Genomic DNA, 23,133 nt, shown 5'->3' with positions numbered 1-23,133 from the left:
TGAGTTTTAATTTAGTACAGTAAATTTTTTACAGTAAAAAAACTGTAAAAACAACAATACTTTATAGGTGAAGCTGCTGCCAGTTAATAACTTCAAATTTACACTGCAAAGTTTCAGTGTGTTTCAGCTCTGTAATTTTGCAACCATGAAGACATTCTTACCAGGAAATGCATCAGGATCCATCACCATTTTTAATGTCTCGGTGGCAGATCACAAATGTATTAAAATGCTACAAACAAATACAATCAAATCATAAAAAATAACTAAATATATGTTGTTTATCATTACTTATTATACCAATTATAATTATACCAATTATTACCAACCTTGTTGCAAGAAATGCACTCTCACCTCGGGCTGCTATATGAGGTTGTTCACATTTTCTTTTTCTTTTTTCTTTAAGTAGGTCAGAGGTAACGCTCCTTCCTGCTGTGTTACATGGTAAGAATCTCAATCTGTATATTGTACACATCATGCATCCTTCATGAACTGCTCTTGTTTCTCTACACACACAATGAACATCTTACCACGATTTATAGACATCAGTATTCAACCAAACAACTGAAATATTAATGCTTTTTAACATAACAATTAATGTCAGTATTACATAAAGTTGTATATATTGTTTTGTGTGAATTACCACAAAGTGCTAAAAAGAAATCATCTTAAGTTAAGTTCTTAGTTTGAATGAATACAATTACCAAATATAAATAATTTACTTGCTTTGAATTTGTTTTGCACTAATCAATTGTTCCACAAGGTGGCAACACTGCCCCGGGCCGTTGTTTAACTAACATTAGCTAGAAAACGAAACTAAAGAGAACAAATTGAGAACTAAACGATGATGCCCGTGATGCGCTTCATTCTGAGTAAATACGACGACAAGGAAGCATCACTGCAGCGCTCGTTTTTATTAATATTTAATCATCTTTTTCCTTTCTTATTTTAATCATCTTTTTACTTCTTTCAAGGTAAATGCAAAGCATAATGCACAAGACACACTTATGTTTTAGTATAAACTATGTTTAATGCGATACTAATGAGTTGTGTGTGTTTAAAGCAGTTTGTTTTACTGTTAGTACGTCATGAGTTTAGTCTGCCTGAGCGCACATGGTTAGCATGGGTGTTTCGCTATTAGCGCGATTTATAGTCCGCTATTCATTATAAATGGTCATTATGTTAATGTTATTTGAGTGTATACGGGTACGTGATGTTGTTTCAGAGTTAGGAGTTATCTGATATGTGTGCATTTGGATAATTTAACCCCTTCATGTCTGTTAACTGAGTTACACATTGCATTCGTCATAATCAGGCTCTTGTATGTGTTTTAGCATGAGAACACGAGTGATCCAGAACCTGCAGAATGAAACACACTGAAGATCCTGAAGAACAAAGAGGTTGGTGTTTATTCTTCATTCATTCATGATGCTGGGCACTTCAGCACTTTCAGATATGCAGTTAAACTATGAAATGGCTGCAAATGTTGTTGTTTTTCTTATATAAAAATGGTCAGTAAATGGAGGTTTCATATTGATTGTCAACTAACATCAGGTCAAACTCAATTTAAATATTTTAGCCTTTTTATTTAATATATGGTTTACAATTTGTAACAATTTTACCAGAATTCTCTTTGATTACTTAATAAACACAAAAATTTTAAGTCATTGCATCACACTTCTAAAATTCTTCAATTTTACCTTTAATTTTCTGCTTAAACTTGTTGAAATAAGATAAGAAGAAAAAGCTTAGGCTGTTTTTTATTTTATGGGGATAGTATTTTAGCAAGCAACTTGCTAAGTAAAGTATTTATCTGAAGCCAGGCTAATGGATAAGCACTGTTACCGCATTCCTAACATTAAATCAGACCCTCAGTCAATAGTATAGGTTCTAGTGGGAAAAATATACATTAACTCAATTAAAGCATTTCGCTGTAACTTACGCTACTTGTATCGTCTGCATAATTTTGTTCAGCCTTGGGTTAGCCTGTCATTTTCCAATTGAACAGACTTCCTATTCACCCATGAATAACAAAATAACACATACAATCCTAATTCCTACTATTAAGCCTTTTCCATTAATCACCTTGATTTTCCTAACCATATTTTGTTCACTTCTATTTCAATTTAGTAAGCTCTATTTTAATGCCCTTTTTAATAAAATCTTCCCAGAAAAGTTGTATCATTTTATCCATTCTTCTAGCCAATGTAGTTATTCCAAATTAGCTCTAATTTTCTATTACGGACCGTCTTTTTTGCTTGTTACACATCAATTAATAGATTTTCTACTTTTCCTGAAAACATTTGAACCAATCAAATCATTAGATCTATATCAATACTAAGCCCTAGTTTGACCCAATCAAATAAAATCATCACAAAAACAGATTATTTTGCTAGACTCCTCATTAGTTGGTGCACATCCTCCTCCAGGTGTGATGATTATTTCCCACAGACATTCCATCTTCGCCATTTTGACACTTTGCGCGCCGTAGCAAAGGTGGCGAGTCAGCATCGTCACAGAAAACACTAGTTTATTAATAAATAATTAAAATGTCTTCTTGCTATATTTGACACATTCATAATGATTAGGCTATTTGCCGGTTCTTTGTGGCAAGCCTTATGCGTCTGCTAACTAATCGAATATCGTGACTACTCGTCGACTACTCCTATTTTGTACCAGGCCATTCATGGTTTTTCATATTGTTCAATAAAGTTCTTGGTTAAAAAGAAAGAAAAAAAGAAGCCACTGTTCCTAATATTATTGTATACCGCGCGCAAGGTTTATGCGCAAGTCTTCTCTGTTTTTAGTGTATCTGTGTCAGAAATACAGCGCCTCATACTGGTCTGGCATGTATACTACAGCGGTTTCAGCGGTTTCGTGTGTACGCAGATATTTCTTGAGACGGCGCCGTGTTTACGGAATTTTTTTTTAGAAAGAGGGAAAAAAAGATCGGATAGGGAAAGCTCTGGCTTCGTGTGGACGTGGCCTGAGGCATTCAGGGCTGGTATCTTTGCACCCTCATAAACTTCTAACTTCAGGCTTTATCTACCATCTTTTTAACTCTAGCCCAGCTTAAGGCATCTTTTCCATAAATTACATGTATTTTCAATACAAGCATAATTTTTTATAGTTTTCTTTTGCCCATACAGGGAATTTAGACATTACAAATTTCCACTCAGATTGAGTCTCTGTGTCACATGGCAGCTTCAGCCACAGCACACATACACATTCAGATAAGCCAATCGTTTCAGCCAAACCACAAGCTATCTTCTAAAATCAACACATCAGCTTCTAGTTCTCTCATGGTCAACACTAACAAGCTTTTGTTTAATCAAACTGTTAATCCTGTAACACTGCTTTTGCTTAACTTATTTATTTTTATAAAAATAATAATGTTTCAAATTTCACCTAAATTTTAGTTGTCAGGTTCTCAATTACCATAATTTAATACCCGACTTGAATGTTTTCTCTAGGAGTTTAACAATCTGCTTCTATGATTAATACTAACTTTTGAGGCTGCGCTCTCTGCTTGTCACACATTTTATTATCACTATAAATCATTCATTAGATTTGTCTCTCTATATCATCTAAAACCTTATCAAAGCGTTTCATTCAAAACACAATCATCCTTTTATTTACCGGTACCTTTAAAATACTTTACAACTCATTTAGTCTTATCTGTAATTTTACGTCAACCGTTACTTTTTATAATTCTCTCCTTTCAAAAGGAATTCCTTATGATCTCCATTACACGAGAGTAGATGTTAATACTTCATGCTGATTTGTACTCGGCTTTCGCCAAGATAAGCACCAACTAAGACGTAGCTTTACAGTAACCTATACTTCTCCATCCATTTACGCTTCTTTCCAAATGGTGATGTAAATCTCCTTCTGTCTAGTGTTAACACGCGTCAGCACACACAACGGCTGCAACCACAGTGCGGTCCCCCCATAACAACCCTCTGGATTGAGCGGAGTAGGGAACATCTCTAGGGTCTTCAAGTGGGCACCTTCCGTCCTCAGTGTTTCGTCGACTATCCCACGACACCTCAAGAGGGCTCGACAGTGACTCTGGCGTCCCAGAGTCCCCCCCCTCCGTCCCCCACTCAACTCAGCCCAGGTTACTGACCTCTACTTCCCTCTTGCTGCTGAGACCTAACCACAATCTCACAATCTCTCCGTAACCCAACCATACTCGCCAACCCGTTTGACTAAGGCTGTCGAGCCCCACTGGTGCGTTAATATGCAGTTTCAGTGGCAACGGTTCCGTATGGCATACTAGCTACCGCAAAACACAATATCTGCCCAACCACCCGTCATTCACGCAATATACACAGGAACGTAATGACTGTAAATACTATACAACCTATACAAATAAACCAACACCCTTCAAGTTTTCAAGAATTCTACGAAACCGTAGCATGGCGGCCTGTACACAGCCAGCTAGAATCTTTCCGTCTCAACCACAGCCAGTTGCTGCTCCTTTCTGCTGCTTCCGATAAGTTCTTTACTGTGCGACGCAACTCTTGGCCACTGAATCCGACGTCTCTGAGGAACCGGGTTGTAGAGTGTGCCACAAAACCTCGACGACCCACTTCCACTGGATAAACCTGGACTCTCCTTCCTCGCTGTTCTGCTTCAGTGGCCAGATGAGCATACCGCAGTTTCTTCCTCTCATATGCCTCATCTACCGCATCCTCCCATGGCACTGTTGACTCTATCAGTTGAACAATGCGTGCTGATCCAGACCACAAAACAATATCTGGTCGTAGGTTAGTGGTGGCAATCTCAGGTGGAAAAATAAGCCGTTGATCAAGATCAGCCAGCATCTTCCAGTCCCTAACAGGTTCCAGTTGTCCTGGGCGAGAATTGGTGTTAGCACCTTTTCTTGGTGGTTGCTCGCCTGGGCGGAGGAATATTGTGTTCTGCGTGTAATGTTTTGCTAGAACAGGTGGCAACTTATTGGTCATGTTACGCTTGCCTTCCAATGCTAAAGCCAAACATCGGAGTACTTGGTCATGGCGCCAAGTAAACAAACCCTGGCTAAGAGCCACCTTACATCCTGTCAAAATGTGCCTTAATGTGTCAGGTGATGAACACAAAGGACAAGAGGGATCCTCTCCTACCCAGAGGTTTAGGTTCTGCGGTGAGGGGAGAACTAGGGATGCACCGATACCAGTATCGGCATCGGGCCCGATACCAAGCTCATGTACTTGTACTCGTACTCGTAAAAATACCCCGATACCAAAGACCGATACCTCACGTATATCCTTAGCTTATATTTCATAATTCTTATGAACACTCTTCCTGCAGTTATAGTTTTGCTAGATTTAATAGTACACTCTAATATTTCACTTTACACTTTCGGCTGTGATTACATTGTTACTCAGTGTTATGTTAAACATTTGTTCTGTGATTTCTTTGGCACTTTATGACAAATTTGATTGTCTTGTTGTCTGTGATTTCTTTAGCACTTTGACAACTTTGTGACAGGCAGGTAAAAATTACATTCATTATGTCCTTGGTTTTGCCCTTTGGAGGTTATTGGCCACTGTGAAATTTGGGCTTTGAAAATTTGTGATAAGCACAATAAGAATGACTTATTTTTTTAAGTTTATTTAAGTTGTTGAAAATAAAGATGCTGATATGTTCATTAGTCTCATTGTGTTGTCTCATTGTGTTGCCAGTACAACAGGCATCGGTATCGGCGAGTACCAGAAAAAAAATATCGGTACTCGTAATCGACCCTTAAAAAGTGGTATTGGTGCATCCCCTAGGGAGAACATCATATGTTGACCTAATAAGGAAACTGATCCTACTCTCTTCCATTGACCAAAGGTCTTGCCAGCCCATCTTGCGTTGTTCCACACTCTCCCATCTCATCCACTCTCCCTGCTTGGCCTGGGAAATGGCCTTTAAACATCTCATCCTCTCCTCCTGCTTTTGCACCTCGTTCACTACGAGCTTCCTCCTTTGAGCTGGGCCTGCCTTGTGCCATTTAGGAGGAGCTAAACTGAGCCCAAAACCCCCTCTTCCATGCTGTACCTGTCCCACGATATCCCCAATTTGAAGGTCAGCCTTTGCCTCTACTACAGATTTCTTTGCTGACCACTTTCTACCAGTTTTTACCACAGGGGCTGCCTCCCTTACACATTTGTCACGTGACTGTTAAAGTCATTTCCAGTCTGACCTTGGCACACTTAAACTCCTCGGTTAAAGCAGAGACTGGCAGCTGCAATACTCCTTTACTATAAACACTTAAATCTTTCAATCTTCTTACAACTTTCAAAAGTTCCATCTATCAACTTTCTTTTCTCCCTCATATACTCACACTTTCTTTTCACTTTCCTTAGTTCCTTCTCAGAACAAATCTTCAATATTGTCATTTAAATACTGTTGTACTTTCAAACCCACATCTATACACCTACCGAGTGGGCATTTACAGTCACTGCAAAATGACCCCCGCTGACCGCAATAAAGACACTCTCTTTCATCTGTTTGGTTCGCGTGTCAGCCACAACTACAGAGACGCTGCCCATGGTTTGGTCACTGAGTTTGCAAACGGCTCCAACTTACTATACATCCCCCAAGCAGTGTGTCCCATTCAGGAATGTAAACAGAGCCACTGATAAGCAGTTCTCTGCCTTCCTTTGACCATCCAGCAGTGGTGGATTCAATCACAATAGCCGAATCATAATCCTCATCATATTAACCTTAATCTACTTTCTAACTCATATTAACACAGAATTGTCTTCAAATTTGTATCATTTTGGCACTTTCTTTGTTTTGAGCCAGTCAAGTTATTGTTTATCTTTCCAATCAGAATCAAACTTTTATAAAAACATCATATCCGACATTGTTCATTATTGATTTTCCATAATCTTTAGACATAGCTGTCTTTACATCTTACTAATTTTGTATTATCATCAACACTAATTACAGAACAATCACTGTTCCATACTTCCAGTATAGCTGGACCTTCAGTCCCTCCTCAGTTATTAGATACAGACATCGTCTACAATCATAAATACCAGGATACATGCATTCGTTTTTATTTTTATAAAACTATAGTTTCCAATTCCTTTTATAATAAATTAAGGTTGATATTTAATCAATCTTTTCACCTCATAAAAACATTTCATGTACACTACATTTCAGTACATGATTGTTTGCTTAAAATCCCCACACACACATCTCACACACCAACCTTTTAGTTTAGTTTTTTTTTCTCTTCCATCAACTCTCTCACTTACAGTTCTACATGCTTATTCTTTCTTCATATTCAGTTCTACATGCTTATTCTTTCTGCATTTGTATTTGTTCCCTCCTATCTGCTTCCTCAAATCTGTCTGCTCACATTCTTTACACATGACGAAAACAACTGTGACAACTCTGTTGCTTTTCACTGCTTTTCTTCTTTTGACTTCTTTTTTTCATTTGACCTAATAACTTGTGTTTAAAAATTAGCTAGCTTACCGTTAACGTTGACCCCATATTGGCTGAATGTCCTCTCATGGATTTTTCCTTTTGACGCGGGTCTTACTAATCTGTCAAACGTCTTCAACAGACCCGGTTCTGTCACCTCGATCCGGCAAGGTTAGCAAATGTGCTCTGTAATTACGGTTTACTCAAAATTCAATTCAATCTATTTGTATAGTGCTTTTCACAATGCATATTGTTTCAAAGCAGCTCTACAGATTTTGTCCCATAAAATTGGTCCGACTTCCTCAGGTTCCAATTAAAAAATTTTAGTAAACAAATAAATCAGTTGTGACTCTTCCGTTCACTGTGTGGTTCTTCCGTCCGCTTCCAACGAGCTAGTTTTCGGCATAAAATTGACTTGTAGTGATGGGTCGTTCTTGCTGGTTCACGTTATTAATCAAGTTAAGGCTCTTCCATGTACTTAACGAGACTTTCTCAGGTATTTAAGAGCCGGTTCTTTTCAGTGAGCCGATTCAAACGAGCCGTCTCAAGGAAAAGAGCCGGAATGCCCGTCACTACCTCAATTTACCCCTCGAAAACCTTCTCTGCCCGACCAAAGAGATAATTTCAGCCACTATGGTTCATTCACAGTTATATCAAATTACATCGCACAAAAAAAATAATTTTACTGTCTCTTACCTGAGATGCTTTTACTGCCACCGAGTTCTTTCTGATTCCACTGGGCTCCTTCTAGCCCTGATATCAATTTTGGCTCTTCTCTCTCAATTTGGCGAGGTAAGATCAAAGCCTGTGCTTTGAGATGATCAATTCGTCAAATCCGCTGTCAGGACCAGAAGAGAACCTCAGGGAATCCCACTTCTGACACCAATTGTCGCGGCAAAAACAATAACTAACAAAATAGCATCACAGCATAAGAGACATCAGGATCCAAATTGTATTTTAAAAGATTTATTCTTGCAAGAATAGGACCCAGTCGCCCACAAAGTCCAGCTGCAGGGTGAGTGAGACTCAGGACAGGCGGATGCCAGCAGTCTTAAGGCCTCATTATGTGCGTCAACTCCACGACGTCAATCCTACGGCGTCGTAGCCGTTTTATGGTTCTGCGTCAGGTTGAGTTGCATTGCGGTGCATCTGAACCAATCACAGCCCCATATCAAACAGTCTGCGCTGCATAAATTATATATATACCTTAATAAAGCTACACAAGTTCTTTAGTCAAGAGCAGTGAGTTTTTTTCTGTTCCCTTTGTTCCGTTATTTACTTTACTGACAGAAGCTTTATTGGCGGCTGGCCCTTCAAGAGCAGCCGCTGTTGACTGCATCATGAGACTTCTCTTATGAAGGTACTCGACAAACACATTTTGGCATAATTGTGCGTGTTATTGTATGTTCAAGCACGAAAGTGAACTCTATTCTGCTGCGTTCTGTGCGCACGATACTGGTGCGCGTCTTTCTGATCAGTGTAACTCATTCATGGAATGTTTCAGGGACTTTTAATTATTTTTTATAAATGCATAAATTATTGTAATATTTTATAGCAGTTGTCCGTTACATCTAGGATCATTTTTATCTCCATTCATATTTCTCTCTTTGAATTATTTAGATTATTTTGACAATTCGTTTTTCTTTCATGTCAGACCCAATGGAAGTGGAGGAGGAGAGTGAAAAACTGAGTGAAGTGAAGGAGGAGAGAGAAGAACTGAGTGAAGTGAAGGAGGAGAGAGAAGAACTGAGTGAAGTGAAGGAGGAGAGTGAAGAACTGAGTGAAGTGAAGGAGGAGAGAGAAGAACTGAGTGAAGTGAAGGAGGAGAGAGAAGAACTGAGAGAAGTGGAGGAGGAACATCATGTCAAACCTGGAGAAAAACCTTTGAGTCGCTTAAAGACTAAAAATAATTTTTTAAAGAAAAGAGCCAAGAAATCTTTCACCTGCACTCAGTGTGGAAAGAGTTTCTCAAGCAAACAAAGTCTTGAGCGTCACATGAGAGTCCACACTGGAGAGAAGCCGTTCACATGTGATCAGTGTGGGAAGAGTTTCACAACCAAACAAAGTCTTGAATGTCACATGAGAGTTCACACTGGAGAGAAGCCGTTCACATGCCATCAATGTGGGAAAAGTTTAAGTCGATCAACACACCTTAATGTTCACATGAGGATCCACACCGGAGAGAAGCCGTTCACATGTGATCAATGCGGAAATAGTTTCAGCCGATCAACACACCTTGAAAGTCACATGAGGATCCACACCGGAGAGAAGCCGTTCACATGTGATCAATGTGGGAATAGTTTCAGCCGATCAACATACCTTGAAAGTCACATGAGGATCCACACCGGAGAGAAGCCGTTCACATGTGATCAATGTGGGAATAGTTTCAGCCGATCAACACACCTTGAAAGTCACATGAGGATCCACACCGGAGAGAAGCCGTTCACATGTGATCAATGCGGGAAAAAATTTCTTAGTAAATCACACCTGAAGTCACACATGACAGTTCATACAAAGGAGAAGCCACATTCATGTTCTGTGTGTGGAAAGAGTTTTTCACGTCTGCAATCTTTATATACACATCAGAAAACTCACACTGGTGTGAGAGAGCACATGTGCTTTGAGTGTGAGAAGACTTTTATCACAGGGAAAGAGTTAAAACTGCACCAGAGAATCCACACTGGAGAAAAACCTTACATGTGTTCACACTGTGACAAGAGATTCAGTGTGTCATCATCTCTGAAAACACATGAGAGAATCCACACTGGAGAGAAGCCACACACGTGTGATCAGTGTGGAAAGAGTTTCTCTGTTAAAAGTCACCTGAAGCGACACATGAAGATCCATGCAGTGGAGAAACCACTTAAACACAGTCTGAGATCACAGTAAGTAGTTCATCATTATGTGCAAAAGCTGCTTTTTCACCTTCGGTTCCAGTTATGTTTTCCACTTGAGCCTGGGACGGCACGGCTAAATTACAGACTGTTCTCTGCCCTGAACTCTCAGCACACATGGCTAACAGTTTTTATAGAAGTGCATGACATGAATCAAACATAATGAATTCATTTTTGATAATACAAAATGAACACAAAAACACCAGTACTTACAGTTCCTCAACAGTAGTCAAGTAAACTGTTCAAAGTGCAAAATACCACAAAACTAAGTCTAAAACACACAAATAAAATATAAGAAAAGCAGGTAAATAGTGCACATGCGCTGCTAATAGGATTTCAGTGAACGAGAAATGAGTCGATGGATTACAAGAACAATTCATTCACCTAAAAGTTTTGTTCAAAAAGAACGATTAATTCACAAATGTAACATCACTAGTGTGTAGTGACATCGCCACTCAGGATTGGTCACTTGTCTGTTGCCTGGCTAAGTGACGTAAAAGCAATTTGAGCAACTTAATCACAGATGAATAATAAAATTAAAAGAAATGTCCGATAATTTCCAATTACATGGTTTGTGTGCTCACCATGCAGTATTCATTTTTCAGATGCGTTTTGTCCATATAAATGTTTTTCTATGAAAGCAGCTTCAACTCGAGCTCAGATAAACCCCCCAGTGGGACTAATAATGCTTGGATGAGTATAGTAGCAAGATGGCTAAATTATGCAGGTGGAGCTGGAGAGGTGGAGGGATGCCAGAACGGCTGATGCCAGAGCGAGGTGAGCGGCTGCTTATGTGTTCCACCAGTTACTTGAAATATTAGACGAGTTGAGTCCTCCCGAAATGACGTTGTGAACTTCACTAATTGTTTATTTTCTTGATCGGTTTCAGCAATTAGTTTTTGCAGCCCTAGTTAATTTAAGTTTGTTTTGATCATCAAAACTCAGCTTTTTAAAGGTTCGAATCAGTTGAACCAAGTGCTTTGTAAAAAATGATTCACTGTTTTAAAGATTTCGAAACGCCACACGCTGGTCAGAACAGTGTAAATACAACAACAACTCAGGCCACACATGCATAAAAACACCTTTAACAAACCTTTGCAAATGTGTTGTTGAAGGTAATCAAGTAAGGTTTAATGCCCGAGGAGGTGTCAATTGTCTGGTATTAACGGACGACGGCGAGGCGTGTTGTAGATTTTTCCCTAAACCTAACTACTCACCTGTCTTAGAATGAACCTGGTTCCCTTGACACCTGAAAATATTATACTCCGTTGAGTTACCTCTGAACGCTTGAGTTGACACAATCTAACCTCGCCTAAGAGTCTCACAAAGAGTCGAACAACGTCTCGTCCCTTATCGAACACTATCACTTGGTAATAAGGTCTCTAGTGTTCTTAACTTGCCCCACACTATAACTTGGTAGTAAGGTCTCTAGTGTCTCGCTGAATAACTTGTTCCACTAACTAACTTTGCTGCGCAGCTTAAATGACAGACAGAGTTCAGCAATTGTCCTCTAATGCTCTTTATTACGGCCAGGAGTTCTCGAGCAGTTCTCAGAGAATCTCCCAAGAATAAACAAGGCCGGAGGATCTCAGACAATTTCCATTGAGAATCACACCGAAAACACGGAAACGACAGTTTTTATAGAATAGGGAGGTATAGCAAATTACATTAATTTGATTGGTTCTTCATAGGCTGACTCTTTTGTTTCTAGGTAGAGGAGATTTTGGTTTAACAATTACATCATTGTTAATCACAAGTTCTAACCTAGTCATCTGTCTAGTTTCATTTCCCATGTATGTTATTTATACACACAGTCAGGGGTTTCACACACACACGCACACACACACACACACACACACACACACACACACACACACACACACACACACACACACACACACACACACACACACACACACATTCATCTAAAGTACAGAATGTCTTTCAATGTCTTTCAAACATTAAGTAAAAGTGAATGAGACAGATTTCTCTCTTTACTGACTTATAAGAGCCAAAGCATCTCAAGAGAAGGAGAAAAGAAAAGTGTCCAGTTTCAAAGATACATGAAAGTATATCTTGTGTTTGCATGGAACTCACTCAACTCAGCTTTATTTATACAGCACTTTCAAAACCACAAGTGGAACCAAAGTGCTGTACAGAAGGTCTAAAAGAAAAAAGTAAAAACAATGCAAACATATGAAACTTACAAAGCATTGTCAAATGCTAAAGAGAACAAGTAACTTTTAAGCGCACTCTGAAAAGCACCCAATGAAGGACAAGTTTTTACAGACAGAGGAAGGTCGTTCCAGAGCCTAGGAGCTGCAACAGATATTGCCCGATCACCTTTACATTTTAAACCGGATTGCGGAACCATGAGAAGCAATTGATCATTAGACCGCAGAGATCTACTGGATTGACAGCGGCTGATTAAATCAGTAACATACCAGTATCGGCATCGGGCCCGATACCAAGCTCATGTACTTGTACTCGTACTCGTAAAAATACCCCGATACCAAAGACCGATACCTCACGTATATCCTTAGCTTATATTTCATAATTCTTATGAACACTCTTCCTGCAGTTATAGTTTTGCTAGATTTAATAGTACACTCTAATATTTCACTTTACACTTTCGGCTGTGATTACATTGTTACTCAGTGTTATGTTAAACATTTGTTCTGTGATTTCTTTGGCACTTTATGACAAATTTGATTGTCTTGTTGTCTGTGATTTCTTTAGCACTTTGACAACTTTGTGACAGGCAGGTAAAAATTACATTCATTATGTCCTTGGTTTTGCCCTTTGGAGGTTATTGGCCACTGTGAAATTTGGGCTTTGAAAATTTGTGATAAGCACAATAAGAATGATTTATTTTTTTAAGTTTATTTAAGTTGTTGAAAATAAAGATGCTGATATGTTCATTAGTCTCATTGTGTTGTCTCATTGTGTTGCCAGTACAACAGGCATCGGTATCGGCGAGTACCAGAAAAAAAATATCGGTACTCGTAATCGACCCTTAAAAAGTGGTATTGGTGCATCCCTAGGGAGAACATCATATGTTGACCTAATAAGGAAACTGATCCTACTCTCTTCCATTGACCAAAGGTCTTGCCAGCCCATCTTGCGTTGTTCCACACTCTCCCATCTCATCCACTCTCCCTGCTGGGCCTGGGAAATGGCCTTTATACATCTCATCCTCTCCTCCTGCTTTTGCACCTCGTTCACTACGAGCTTCCTCCTTTGAGCTGGGCCTGCCTTGTGCCATTTAGGAGGAACTAAACTGAGCCCAAAACCCCCTCTTCCATGCTGTACCTGTCCCACGATATCCCCAATTTGAAGGTCAGCCTTTGCCTCTACTACAGATTTCTTTGCTGACCACTTTCTACCAGTTTTTACAACAGGGGCTGCCTCACTTACACATTTGTCACGTGACTGTTAAAGTCATTTCCAGTCTGACCTTGGCACACTTAAACTCCTCGGTTAAAGCAGAGACTGGCAGCTGCAATACTCCTTTACTATAAACACTTAAATCTTTCAATCTTCTTACAACTTTCAAAAGTTCCATCTATCAACTTTCTTTTCTCCCTCATATACTCACACTTTCTTTTCACTTTCCTTAGTTCCTTCTCAGAACAAAACTTCAATATTGTCATTTAAATACTGTTGTACTTTCAAACCCACATCAATACACCTACCGAGTGGGCATTTACAGTCACTGCAAAATGACCCCCGCTGACCGCAATAAAGACACTCTCTTTCATCTGTTTGGTTCGCGTGTCAGCCACAACTACAGAGACCCTGCCCATGGTTTGGTCACTGAGTTTGCAAACGGCTCCAACTTACTATACATCCCCCAAGCAGTGTGTCCCATTCAGGAATGTAAACAGAGCCACTGATAAGGAGTTCTCTGCCTTCCTTTGACCATCCAGCAGTGGTGGATTCAATCACAATAGCCGAATCATAATCCTCATCATATTAACCTTAATCTACTTTCTAACTCATATTAACACAGAATTGTCTTCAAATTTGTATCATTTTGGCACTTTCTTTGTTTTGAGCCAGTCAAGTTATTGTTTATCTTTCCAATCAGAATCAAACTTTTATAAAAACATCATATCCGACATTGTTCATTATTGATTTTCCATAATCTTTAGACATAGCTGTCTTTACATCTTACTAATTTTGTATTATCATCAACACTAATTACAGAACAATCACTGTTCCATACTTCCAGTATAGCTGGACCTTCAGTCCCTCCTCAGTTATTAGATACAGACATCGTCTACAATCATAAATACCAGGATACATGCATTCGTTTTTATTTTTATAAAACTATAGTTTCCAATTCCTTTTATAATAAATTAAGGTTGATATTTAATCAATCTTTTCACCTCATAAAAACATTTCATGTACACTACATTTCAGTACATGATTGTTTGCTTAAAATCCCCACACACACATCTCACACACCAACCTTTTAGTTTAGTTTTTTTTTCTCTTCCATCAACTCTCTCACTTACAGTTCTACATGCTTATTCTTTCTTCATATTCAGTTCTACATGCTTATTCTTTCTGCATTTGTATTTGTTCCCTCCTATCTGCTTCCTCAAATCTGTCTGCTCACATTCTTTACACATGACGAAAACAACTGTGACAACTCTGTTGCTTTTCACTGCTTTTCTTCTTTTGACTTCTTTTTTTCATTTGACCTAATAACTTGTGTTTAAAAATTAGCTAGCTTACCATTAACGTTGACCCCATATTGGCTGAATGTCCTCTCATGGATTTTTCCTTTTGACGCGGGTCTTACTAATCTGTCAAACGTCTTCAACAGACCCGGTTCTGTCACCTCGATCCGGCAAGGTTAGCAAATGTGCTCTGTAATTACGGTTTACTCAAAATTCAATTCAATCTATTTGTATAGTGCTTTTCACAATGCATATTGTTTCAAAGCAGCTCTACAGATTTTGTCCCATAAAATTGGTCCGACTTCCTCAGGTTCCAATTAAAAAATTTTAGTAAACAAATAAATCAGTTGTGACTCTTCCGTTCACTGTGTGGTTCTTCCGTCCGCTTCCAACGAGCTAGTTTTCGGCATAAAATTGACTTGTAGTGATGGGTCGTTCTTGCTGGTTCACGTTATTAATCAAGTTAAGGCTCTTCCATGTACTTAACGAGACTTTCTCAGGTATTTAAGAGCCGGTTCTTTTCAGTGAGCCGATTCAAACGAGCCGTCTCAAGGAAAAGAGCCGGAATGCCCGTCACTACCTCAATTTACCCCTCGAAAACCTTCTCTGCCCGACCAAAGAGATAATTTCAGCCACTATGGTTCATTCACAGTTATATCAAATTACATCGCACAAAAAAAATAATTTTACTGTCTCTTACCTGAGATGCTTTTACTGCCACCGAGTTCTTTCTGATTCCACTGGGCTCCTTCTAGCCCTGATATCAATTTTGGCTCTTCTCTCTCAATTTGGCGAGGTAAGATCAAAGCCTGTGCTTTGAGATGATCAATTCGTCAAATCCGCTGTCAGGACCAGAAGAGAACCTCAGGGAATCCCACTTCTGACACCAATTGTCGCGGCAAAAACAATAACTAACAAAATAGCATCACAGCATAAGAGACATCAGGATCCAAATTGTATTTTAAAAGATTTATTCTTGCAAGAATAGGACCCAGTCGCCCACAAAGTCCAGCTGCAGGGTGAGTGAGACTCAGGACAGGCGGATGCCAGCAGTCTTAAGGCCTCATTATGTGCGTCAACTCCACGACGTCAATCCTACGGCGTCGTAGCCGTTTTATGGTTCTGCGTCAGGTTGAGTTGCATTGCGGTGCATCTGAACCAATCACAGCCCCATATCAAACAGTCTGCGCTGCATAAATTATATATATACCTTAATAAAGCTACACAAGTTCTTTAGTCAAGAGCAGTGAGTTTTTTTCTGTTCCCTTTGTTCCGTTATTTACTTTACTGACAGAAGCTTTATTGGCGGCTGGCCCTTCAAGAGCAGCCGCTGTTGACTGCATCATGAGACTTCTCTTATGAAGGTACTCGACAAACACATTTTGGCATAATTGTGCGTGTTATTGTATGTTCAAGCACGAAAGTGAACTCTATTCTGCTGCGTTCTGTGCGCACGATACTGGTGCGCGTCTTTCTGATCAGTGTAACTCATTCATGGAATGTTTCAGGGACTTTTAATTATTTTTTATAAATGCATAAATTATTGTAATATTTTATAGCAGTTGTCCGTTACATCTAGGATCATTTTTATCTCCATTCATATTTCTCTCTTTGAATTATTTAGATTATTTTGACAATTCGTTTTTCTTTCATGTCAGACCCAATGGAAGTGGAGGAGGAGAGTGAAAAACTGAGTGAAGTGAAGGAGGAGAGAGAAGAACTGAGTGAAGTGAAGGAGGAGAGAGAAGAACTGAGTGAAGTGAAGGAGGAGAGAGAAGAACTGAGTGAAGTGAAGGAGGAGAGAGAAGAACTGAGTGAAGTGAAGGAGGAGAGTGAAGAACTGAGTGAAGTGAAGGAGGAGAGAGAAGAACTGAGTGAAGTGAAGGAGGAGAGAGAAGAACTGAGAGAAGTGGAGGAGGAACATCATGTCAAACCTGGAGAAAAACCTTTGAGTCGCTTAAAGACTAAAAATAATTTTTTAAAGAAAAGAGCCAAGAAATCTTTCACCTGCACTCAGTGTGGAAAGAGTTTCTCAAGCAAACAAAGTCTTGAGCGTCACATGAGAGTCCACACTGGAGAGAAGCCGTTCACATGTGATCAGTGTGGGAAGAGTTTCACAACCAAACAAAGTCTTGAATGTCACATGAGAGTTCACACTGGAGAGAAGCCGTTCACATGCCATCAATGTGGGAAAAGTTTAAGTCGATCAACACACCTTAATGTTCACATGAGGATCCACACCGGAGAGAAGCCGTTCACATGTGATCAATGCGGAAATAGTTTCAGCCGATCAACACACCTTGAAAGTCACATGAGGATCCACACCGGAGAGAAGCCGTTCACATGTGATCAATGCGGAAATAGTTTCAGCCGATCAACACACCTTGAAAGTCACATGAGGATCCACACCGGAGAGAAGCCGTTCACATGTGATCAATGTGGGAATAGTTTCAGCCGATCAACATACCTTGAAAGTCACATGAGGATCCACACCGGAGAGAAGCCGTTCACATGTGATCAATGCGGGAAAAAAATTCTTAGTAAATCACACCTGAAGTCACACATGACAGTTCATACAAAGGAGAAGCCACATTCATGTTCTGTGTGTGGAAAGAGTTTTTCACGTCTGCAATCTTTATATACACATCAGAAAACTCACACTGGTGTGAGAGAGCACATGTGCTTTGAGTGTGAGAAGACTTTTATCACAGGGAAAGAGTTAAAACTGCATCAGAGAATCCACACTGGAGAAAAACCTTACATGTGTTCACACTGTGACAAGAGATTCAGTGTGTCATCATCTCTGAAAACACATGAGAGAATCCACACTGGAAAGAAGCCACACACGTGTGATCAGTGTGAAAAGAGTTTCTCTGTTAAAAGTCACCTGAAGCGACACATGAAGATCCATGCAGTGGAGAAACCACTTAAACACAGTCTGAGATCACGGTAAGTAGTTCATCTTTATGTGCAAAAGCTGCTTTTTCACCTTCGGTTCCAGTTATGTCTTCCACTTGAGCCTGGTACGGCACGGCTAAATTACAGACTGTTCTCTGCCCTGAACTCTCAGCACACATGGCTAACAGTTTTTATAGAAGTGCATGACATGAATCAAACATAATGAATTCATTTTTGATAATACAAAATGAACACAAAAACACCAGTGCTTACAGTTCCTCAACAGTAGTCAAGTAAACTGTTCAAAGTGCAAAATACTACAAAACTAAGTCTAAAACACACAAATAAAATATAAGAAAAGCAGGTAAAGAGTGCACATGCGCTGCTAATAGGATTTCAGTGAACGAGAAATGAGTCGATGGATTACAAGAACAATTCATTCACCTAAAAGTTTTGTTCAAAAAGAACGATTAATTCACAAATGTAACATCACTAGTGTGTAGTGACATCGCCACTCAGGATTGGTCACTTGTCTGTTGCCTGGCTAAGTGACGTAAAAGCAATTTGAGCAACTTAATCACAAATGAATAATAAAATTAAAAGAAATGTCCGATAATTTCCAATTACATGGTTTGTGTGCTCACCATGCAGTATTCATTTTTCAGATGCGTTTTGTCCATATAAATGTTTTTCTATGAAAGCAGCTTCAACTCGAGCTCAGATAAACCCCCCAGTGGGACTAATAATGCTTGGATGAGTATAGTAGCAAGATGGCTAAATTATGCAGGTGGAGCTGGAGAGGTGGAGGGACGCCAGAACGGCTGATGCCAGAGCGAGGTGAGCGGATGCTTATGTGCTCCACCAGTTCATTGAAATATTAGACGAGTTGAGTCCTCCCGAAATGACGTTGTGAACTTCACTAATTGTTTATTTTCTTGATCGGTTTCAGCAATTAGTTTTTGCAGCCCTAGTTAATTTAAGTTTGTTTTGATCATCAAAACTCAGCTTTTTAAAGGTTCGAATCAGTTGAACCAAGTGCTTTGTAAAAAATGATTCACTGTTTTAAAGATTTCGAAACGCCACACGCTGGTCAGAACAGTGTAAATACAACAACAACTCAGGCCACACATGCATAAAAACACCTTTAACAAACCTTTGCAAATGTGTTGTTGAAGGTAATCAAGTAAGGTTTAATGCCCGAGGAGGTGTCAATTGTCTGGTATTAACGGACGACGGCGAGGCGTGTTGTAGATTTTTCCCTAAACCTAACTACTCACCTGTCTTAGAATGAACCTGGTTCCCTTGACACCTGAAAATATTATACTCCGTTGAGTTACCTCTGAACGCTTGAGTTGACACAATCTAACCTCGCCTAAGAGTCTCACAAAGAGTCGAACAACGTCTCGTCCCTTATCGAACACTATCACTTGGTAATAAGGTCTCTAGTGTTCTTAACTTGCCCCACACTATAACTTGGTAGTAAGGTCTCTAGTGTCTCGCTGAATAACTTGTTCCACTAACTAACTTTGCTGCGCAGCTTAAATGACAGACAGAGTTCAGCAATTGTCCTCTAATGCTCTTTATTACGGCCAGGAGTTCTCGAGCAGTTCTCAGAGAATCTCCCAAGAATAAACAAGGCCGGAGGATCTCAGACAATTTCCATTGAGAATCACACCGAAAACACGGAAACGACAGTTTTTATAGAATAGGGAGGTATAGCAAATTACATTAATTTGATTGGTTCTTCATAGGCTGACTCTTTTGTTTCTAGGTAGAGGAGATTTTGGTTTAACAATTACATCATTGTTAATCACAAGTTCTAACCTAGTCATCTGTCTAGTTTCATTTCCCATGTATGTTATTTATACACACAGTCAGGGGTTTCACACACACGCACACACACACACACACACACACACACACACACACACACACACACACACATTCATCTAAAGTACAGAATGTCTTTCAATGTCTTTCAAACATTAAGTAAAAGTGAATGAGACAGATTTCTCTCTTTAATGACTTATAAGAGCCAAAGCATCTCAAGAGAAGAAGAAAAGAAAAGTGTCCAGTTTCAAAGATACATGAAAGTATATCTTGTGTTTGCATGGAACTCACTCAACTCAGCTTTATTTATACAGCACTTTCAAAACCACAAGTGGAACCAAAGTGCTGTACAGAAGGTCTAAAAGAAAAAAGTAAAAACAATGCAAACATATGACATAGAAACTTACAAAGCATTGTCAAATGCTAAAGAGAACAAGTAACTTTTAAGCGCACTCTGAAAAGCACCCAATGAAGGACAAGTTTTTACAGACAGAGGAAGGTCGTTCCAGAGCCTAGGAGCTGCAACAGATATTGCCCGATCACCTTTACATTTTAAACCGGATTGCGGAACCATGAGAAGCAATTGATCATTAGACCGCAGAGATCTACTGGATTGACAGCGGCTGATTAAATCAGTAACATACTCAGGTGCTAGGCCATCCAGAGACTTAAAAACCTACAACAACGCTTTGTATTGAATTCTGTATCGTATGGGTAACCAATGTAATTTAATTCAAACCGGAGTAATGTGCTCTCTCTTCTTATTACCCGTTTAAAGTCTGGCAGCTGAGTTCTGAACGAGCTGCAAATGGGAGAGAGAAGCCTGACTCAAGTCAAGTCAAGTATAGTTGTATAGCGCTTTTCACAATACAGATTGTATCAAAGCAGCTTCACAGTATTAAATTAAAATAATAATAAACGTCCACGTTGGTAATGCTGAGCAATAGTATTATTGATTGATTAAATTAAATTGAATATCCCCAACTGAGAAAGCCAAAGGCAACAGTGGCAAGGAACCGAAAAGCTCCATCAAGTGACCTAATGGTGACCTAAAACTCCATCAGGTGACCTAATGGTGACCTAAAACTCCATCAGGTGACCTAATGGTGACCTAAAACTCCATCAGGTGACCTAATGGTGACCTAAAACTCCATCAGGTGACCTAATGGTGACCTAAAACTCCATCAGGTGACCTAATGGTGACCTAAAACTCCATCAGGTGACCTAATGGTGACCTAAAACTCCATCAGGTGACCTAATGGCGACCTAAAACTCCATCAAGTGACCTAATGGTGACCTAAAACTCCATCAGGTGACCTAATGGTGACCTAAAACTCCATCAGGTGACCTAATGGTGACCTAAAACTCCATCAGGTGACCTAATGGTGACCTAAAACTCCATCAGGTGACCTAATGGTGACCTAAAACTCCATCAGGTGACCTAATGGTGACCTAAAACTCCATCAGGTGACCTAATGGCGACCTAAAACTCCAAGTGACCTAATGGCGACCTAAAACTCCATCAAGTGACCTAATGGTGACCTAAAACTCCATCAATTGACCTAATGGAGACCTAAAACTCCATCAGGTGACCTAATGGTGACCTAAAACTCCATCAGGTGACCTAATGGCGACCTAAAACTCCATCAAGTGACCTAATGGTGACCTAAAACTCCATCAAGTGACCTAATGGTGACCTAAAACTCCATCAGGTAAAACTCCATCAATTGACCTAATGGTGACCTAAAACTCCATCAGGTGACCTAATGGTGACCTAAAACTCCATCAGGTGACCTAATGATGACCTAAAACTCCATCAGGTGACCTAATGGTGACCTAAAACTTCATCAGGTGACCTAATGGTGACCTAAAACTCCATCAAGTGACCTAATGGTGACCTAAAACTCCATCAAGTGACCTAATGGTGACCTAAAACTCCATCAGGTAAAACTCCATCAATTGACCTAATGGTGACCTAAAACTCCATCAGGTAAAACTCCATCAAGTGACCTAATGGTGACCTAAAACTCCATCAAGTGACCTAATGGTGACCTAAAACTCCATCAGGTAAAACTCCATCAATTGACCTAATGGTGACCTAAAACTCCATCAAGTGACCTAATGGTGACCTAAAACTCTATCAGGTGACCTAATGGAGAAAAAAAAACCTTGGGAGAACCCAGGCTCAGTCGGGGGCCAGTTCTCCTCTGGCGGTTATGAACTAGAGGCCGGATTTAACTGTAAGATTAGAAATATTACATGAATGCCTGGCTGAAGAGATGCGTGAGGGCCGCGGGAGAGCGGCGCGAGGCCGGTGGTGTGATTACTGATGAACGACACCTGTGAGACACACCGGTCTCGTATCTCTCACGGAGGAGCGGGAATTTTCTTAGCAATGTTAAAACGCACATCAACCGATCACTTGTTTAGCGTTCATCTAAACACTATATTCAGATTCACCAATCGGAATTGATTCAGTGAGATTGAAACAAAAGGTCTGCATGTAAACACTGAATGGCGACCGCAGAAAGCAAAAGCTGAATCCCGGACGTTTTGGACGACCTCGACGGCCGGACATGTCCAGGAAAAAGAGGATGGGAACCCCTACTACTCAGCTTTCTCCACAGAACAAGAGCCTGCTAGCTTAGCTTCCAAAAAAAGATGGCTGACACTATGGCTGTGTTTGAAATCGCATACTAAATGAGTAGGTACTTAATTTCAATAAGTACTTACTTAACAAGCGTTAAAAGAGTAGGTACTTTATAGCCAAATCTCGTTGAGTATGAATGCGAGCCGTACATCATCCACCATGTTGACGTTATCATGTGACCTACGACGCGTTATCACAAGCGCAACTTAAAAGATGAACGACACGTTTAATTCATCTATCTGTAAATATCTTGATATTTATGAAACTTGCTCATTTTGTGGTATTGGTGAAGAAACAGCTGCCCATTTATTTTGTGAATACATTTAGGGTTGATTTATGTTTTTATATTTAAAACCCTACTAATGTGACCCACAGTTTTATCCTTATAACGGTATAATCTTTTATTAAGAAACCCCAAAATTGTTATCTCTTGAATATGTTGTTAATTTCTTTATTCATACCCAAAAAGTTTCTCCGTAAGTTTTCCTATTTTTCTTGATGAATTTACCTCTCGTTTCATCCCTCAGACTTATAACAAAACATTTTTTTTTTAATGTATTATGAAGAACTATTTAAAGATATTTAGCCTTGTTATTGTTCTTTTTTCCTGTGTATAAATTTGATATTATAATGTACACAAACCAATGCTCTTTATGTTTTCTGTTTTGTCATTATGATTGTTCATTGTAAGATACAACTATGGTATCTTTCCATGATCTTGTATGTAATAAGTTTATATTATATGAGCGAC

At 39.5% G+C, this 23,133-nt stretch overlaps 1 protein-coding gene across 11 annotated transcripts in view; it reads left to right on the top strand.

Moving 5' to 3' along the window:
* The first annotated feature begins 406 nt into the window (after window positions 1–406).
* The window catches only part of LOC143714448 (uncharacterized), a 111,862-nt gene continuing 89,135 nt past the window's right edge, over window positions 407–23,133 (top strand). For 5 of the 11 annotated variants that reach the window (XM_077205657.1, XM_077205655.1, XM_077205654.1 and 2 more), the window contains exon 1: window positions 16,613–17,953. In XM_077205657.1, the coding sequence (XP_077061772.1) occupies window positions 16,656–17,953 (1,298 nt within the window). In that variant the 5' untranslated portion in view covers window positions 16,613–16,655. Of the gene's footprint in view, window positions 442–768; window positions 972–1,331; window positions 1,398–9,026; window positions 10,308–16,612; window positions 17,954–23,133 lie in introns of those variants that run through there. The other 6 variants (XR_013195491.1, XR_013195490.1, XR_013195489.1 and 3 more) reach the window with 6 other exon arrangements.

This window comes from Siphateles boraxobius, unplaced genomic scaffold (assembly GCF_051911475.1).
Source record: "Siphateles boraxobius isolate OS27281-9 unplaced genomic scaffold, OSU_SipBor_1 54, whole genome shotgun sequence".
In the NCBI taxonomy this organism is placed as follows: domain Eukaryota; kingdom Metazoa; phylum Chordata; class Actinopteri; order Cypriniformes; family Leuciscidae; genus Siphateles; species Siphateles boraxobius.
This window is presented reverse-complemented; position numbering and strand designations above follow the sequence as displayed.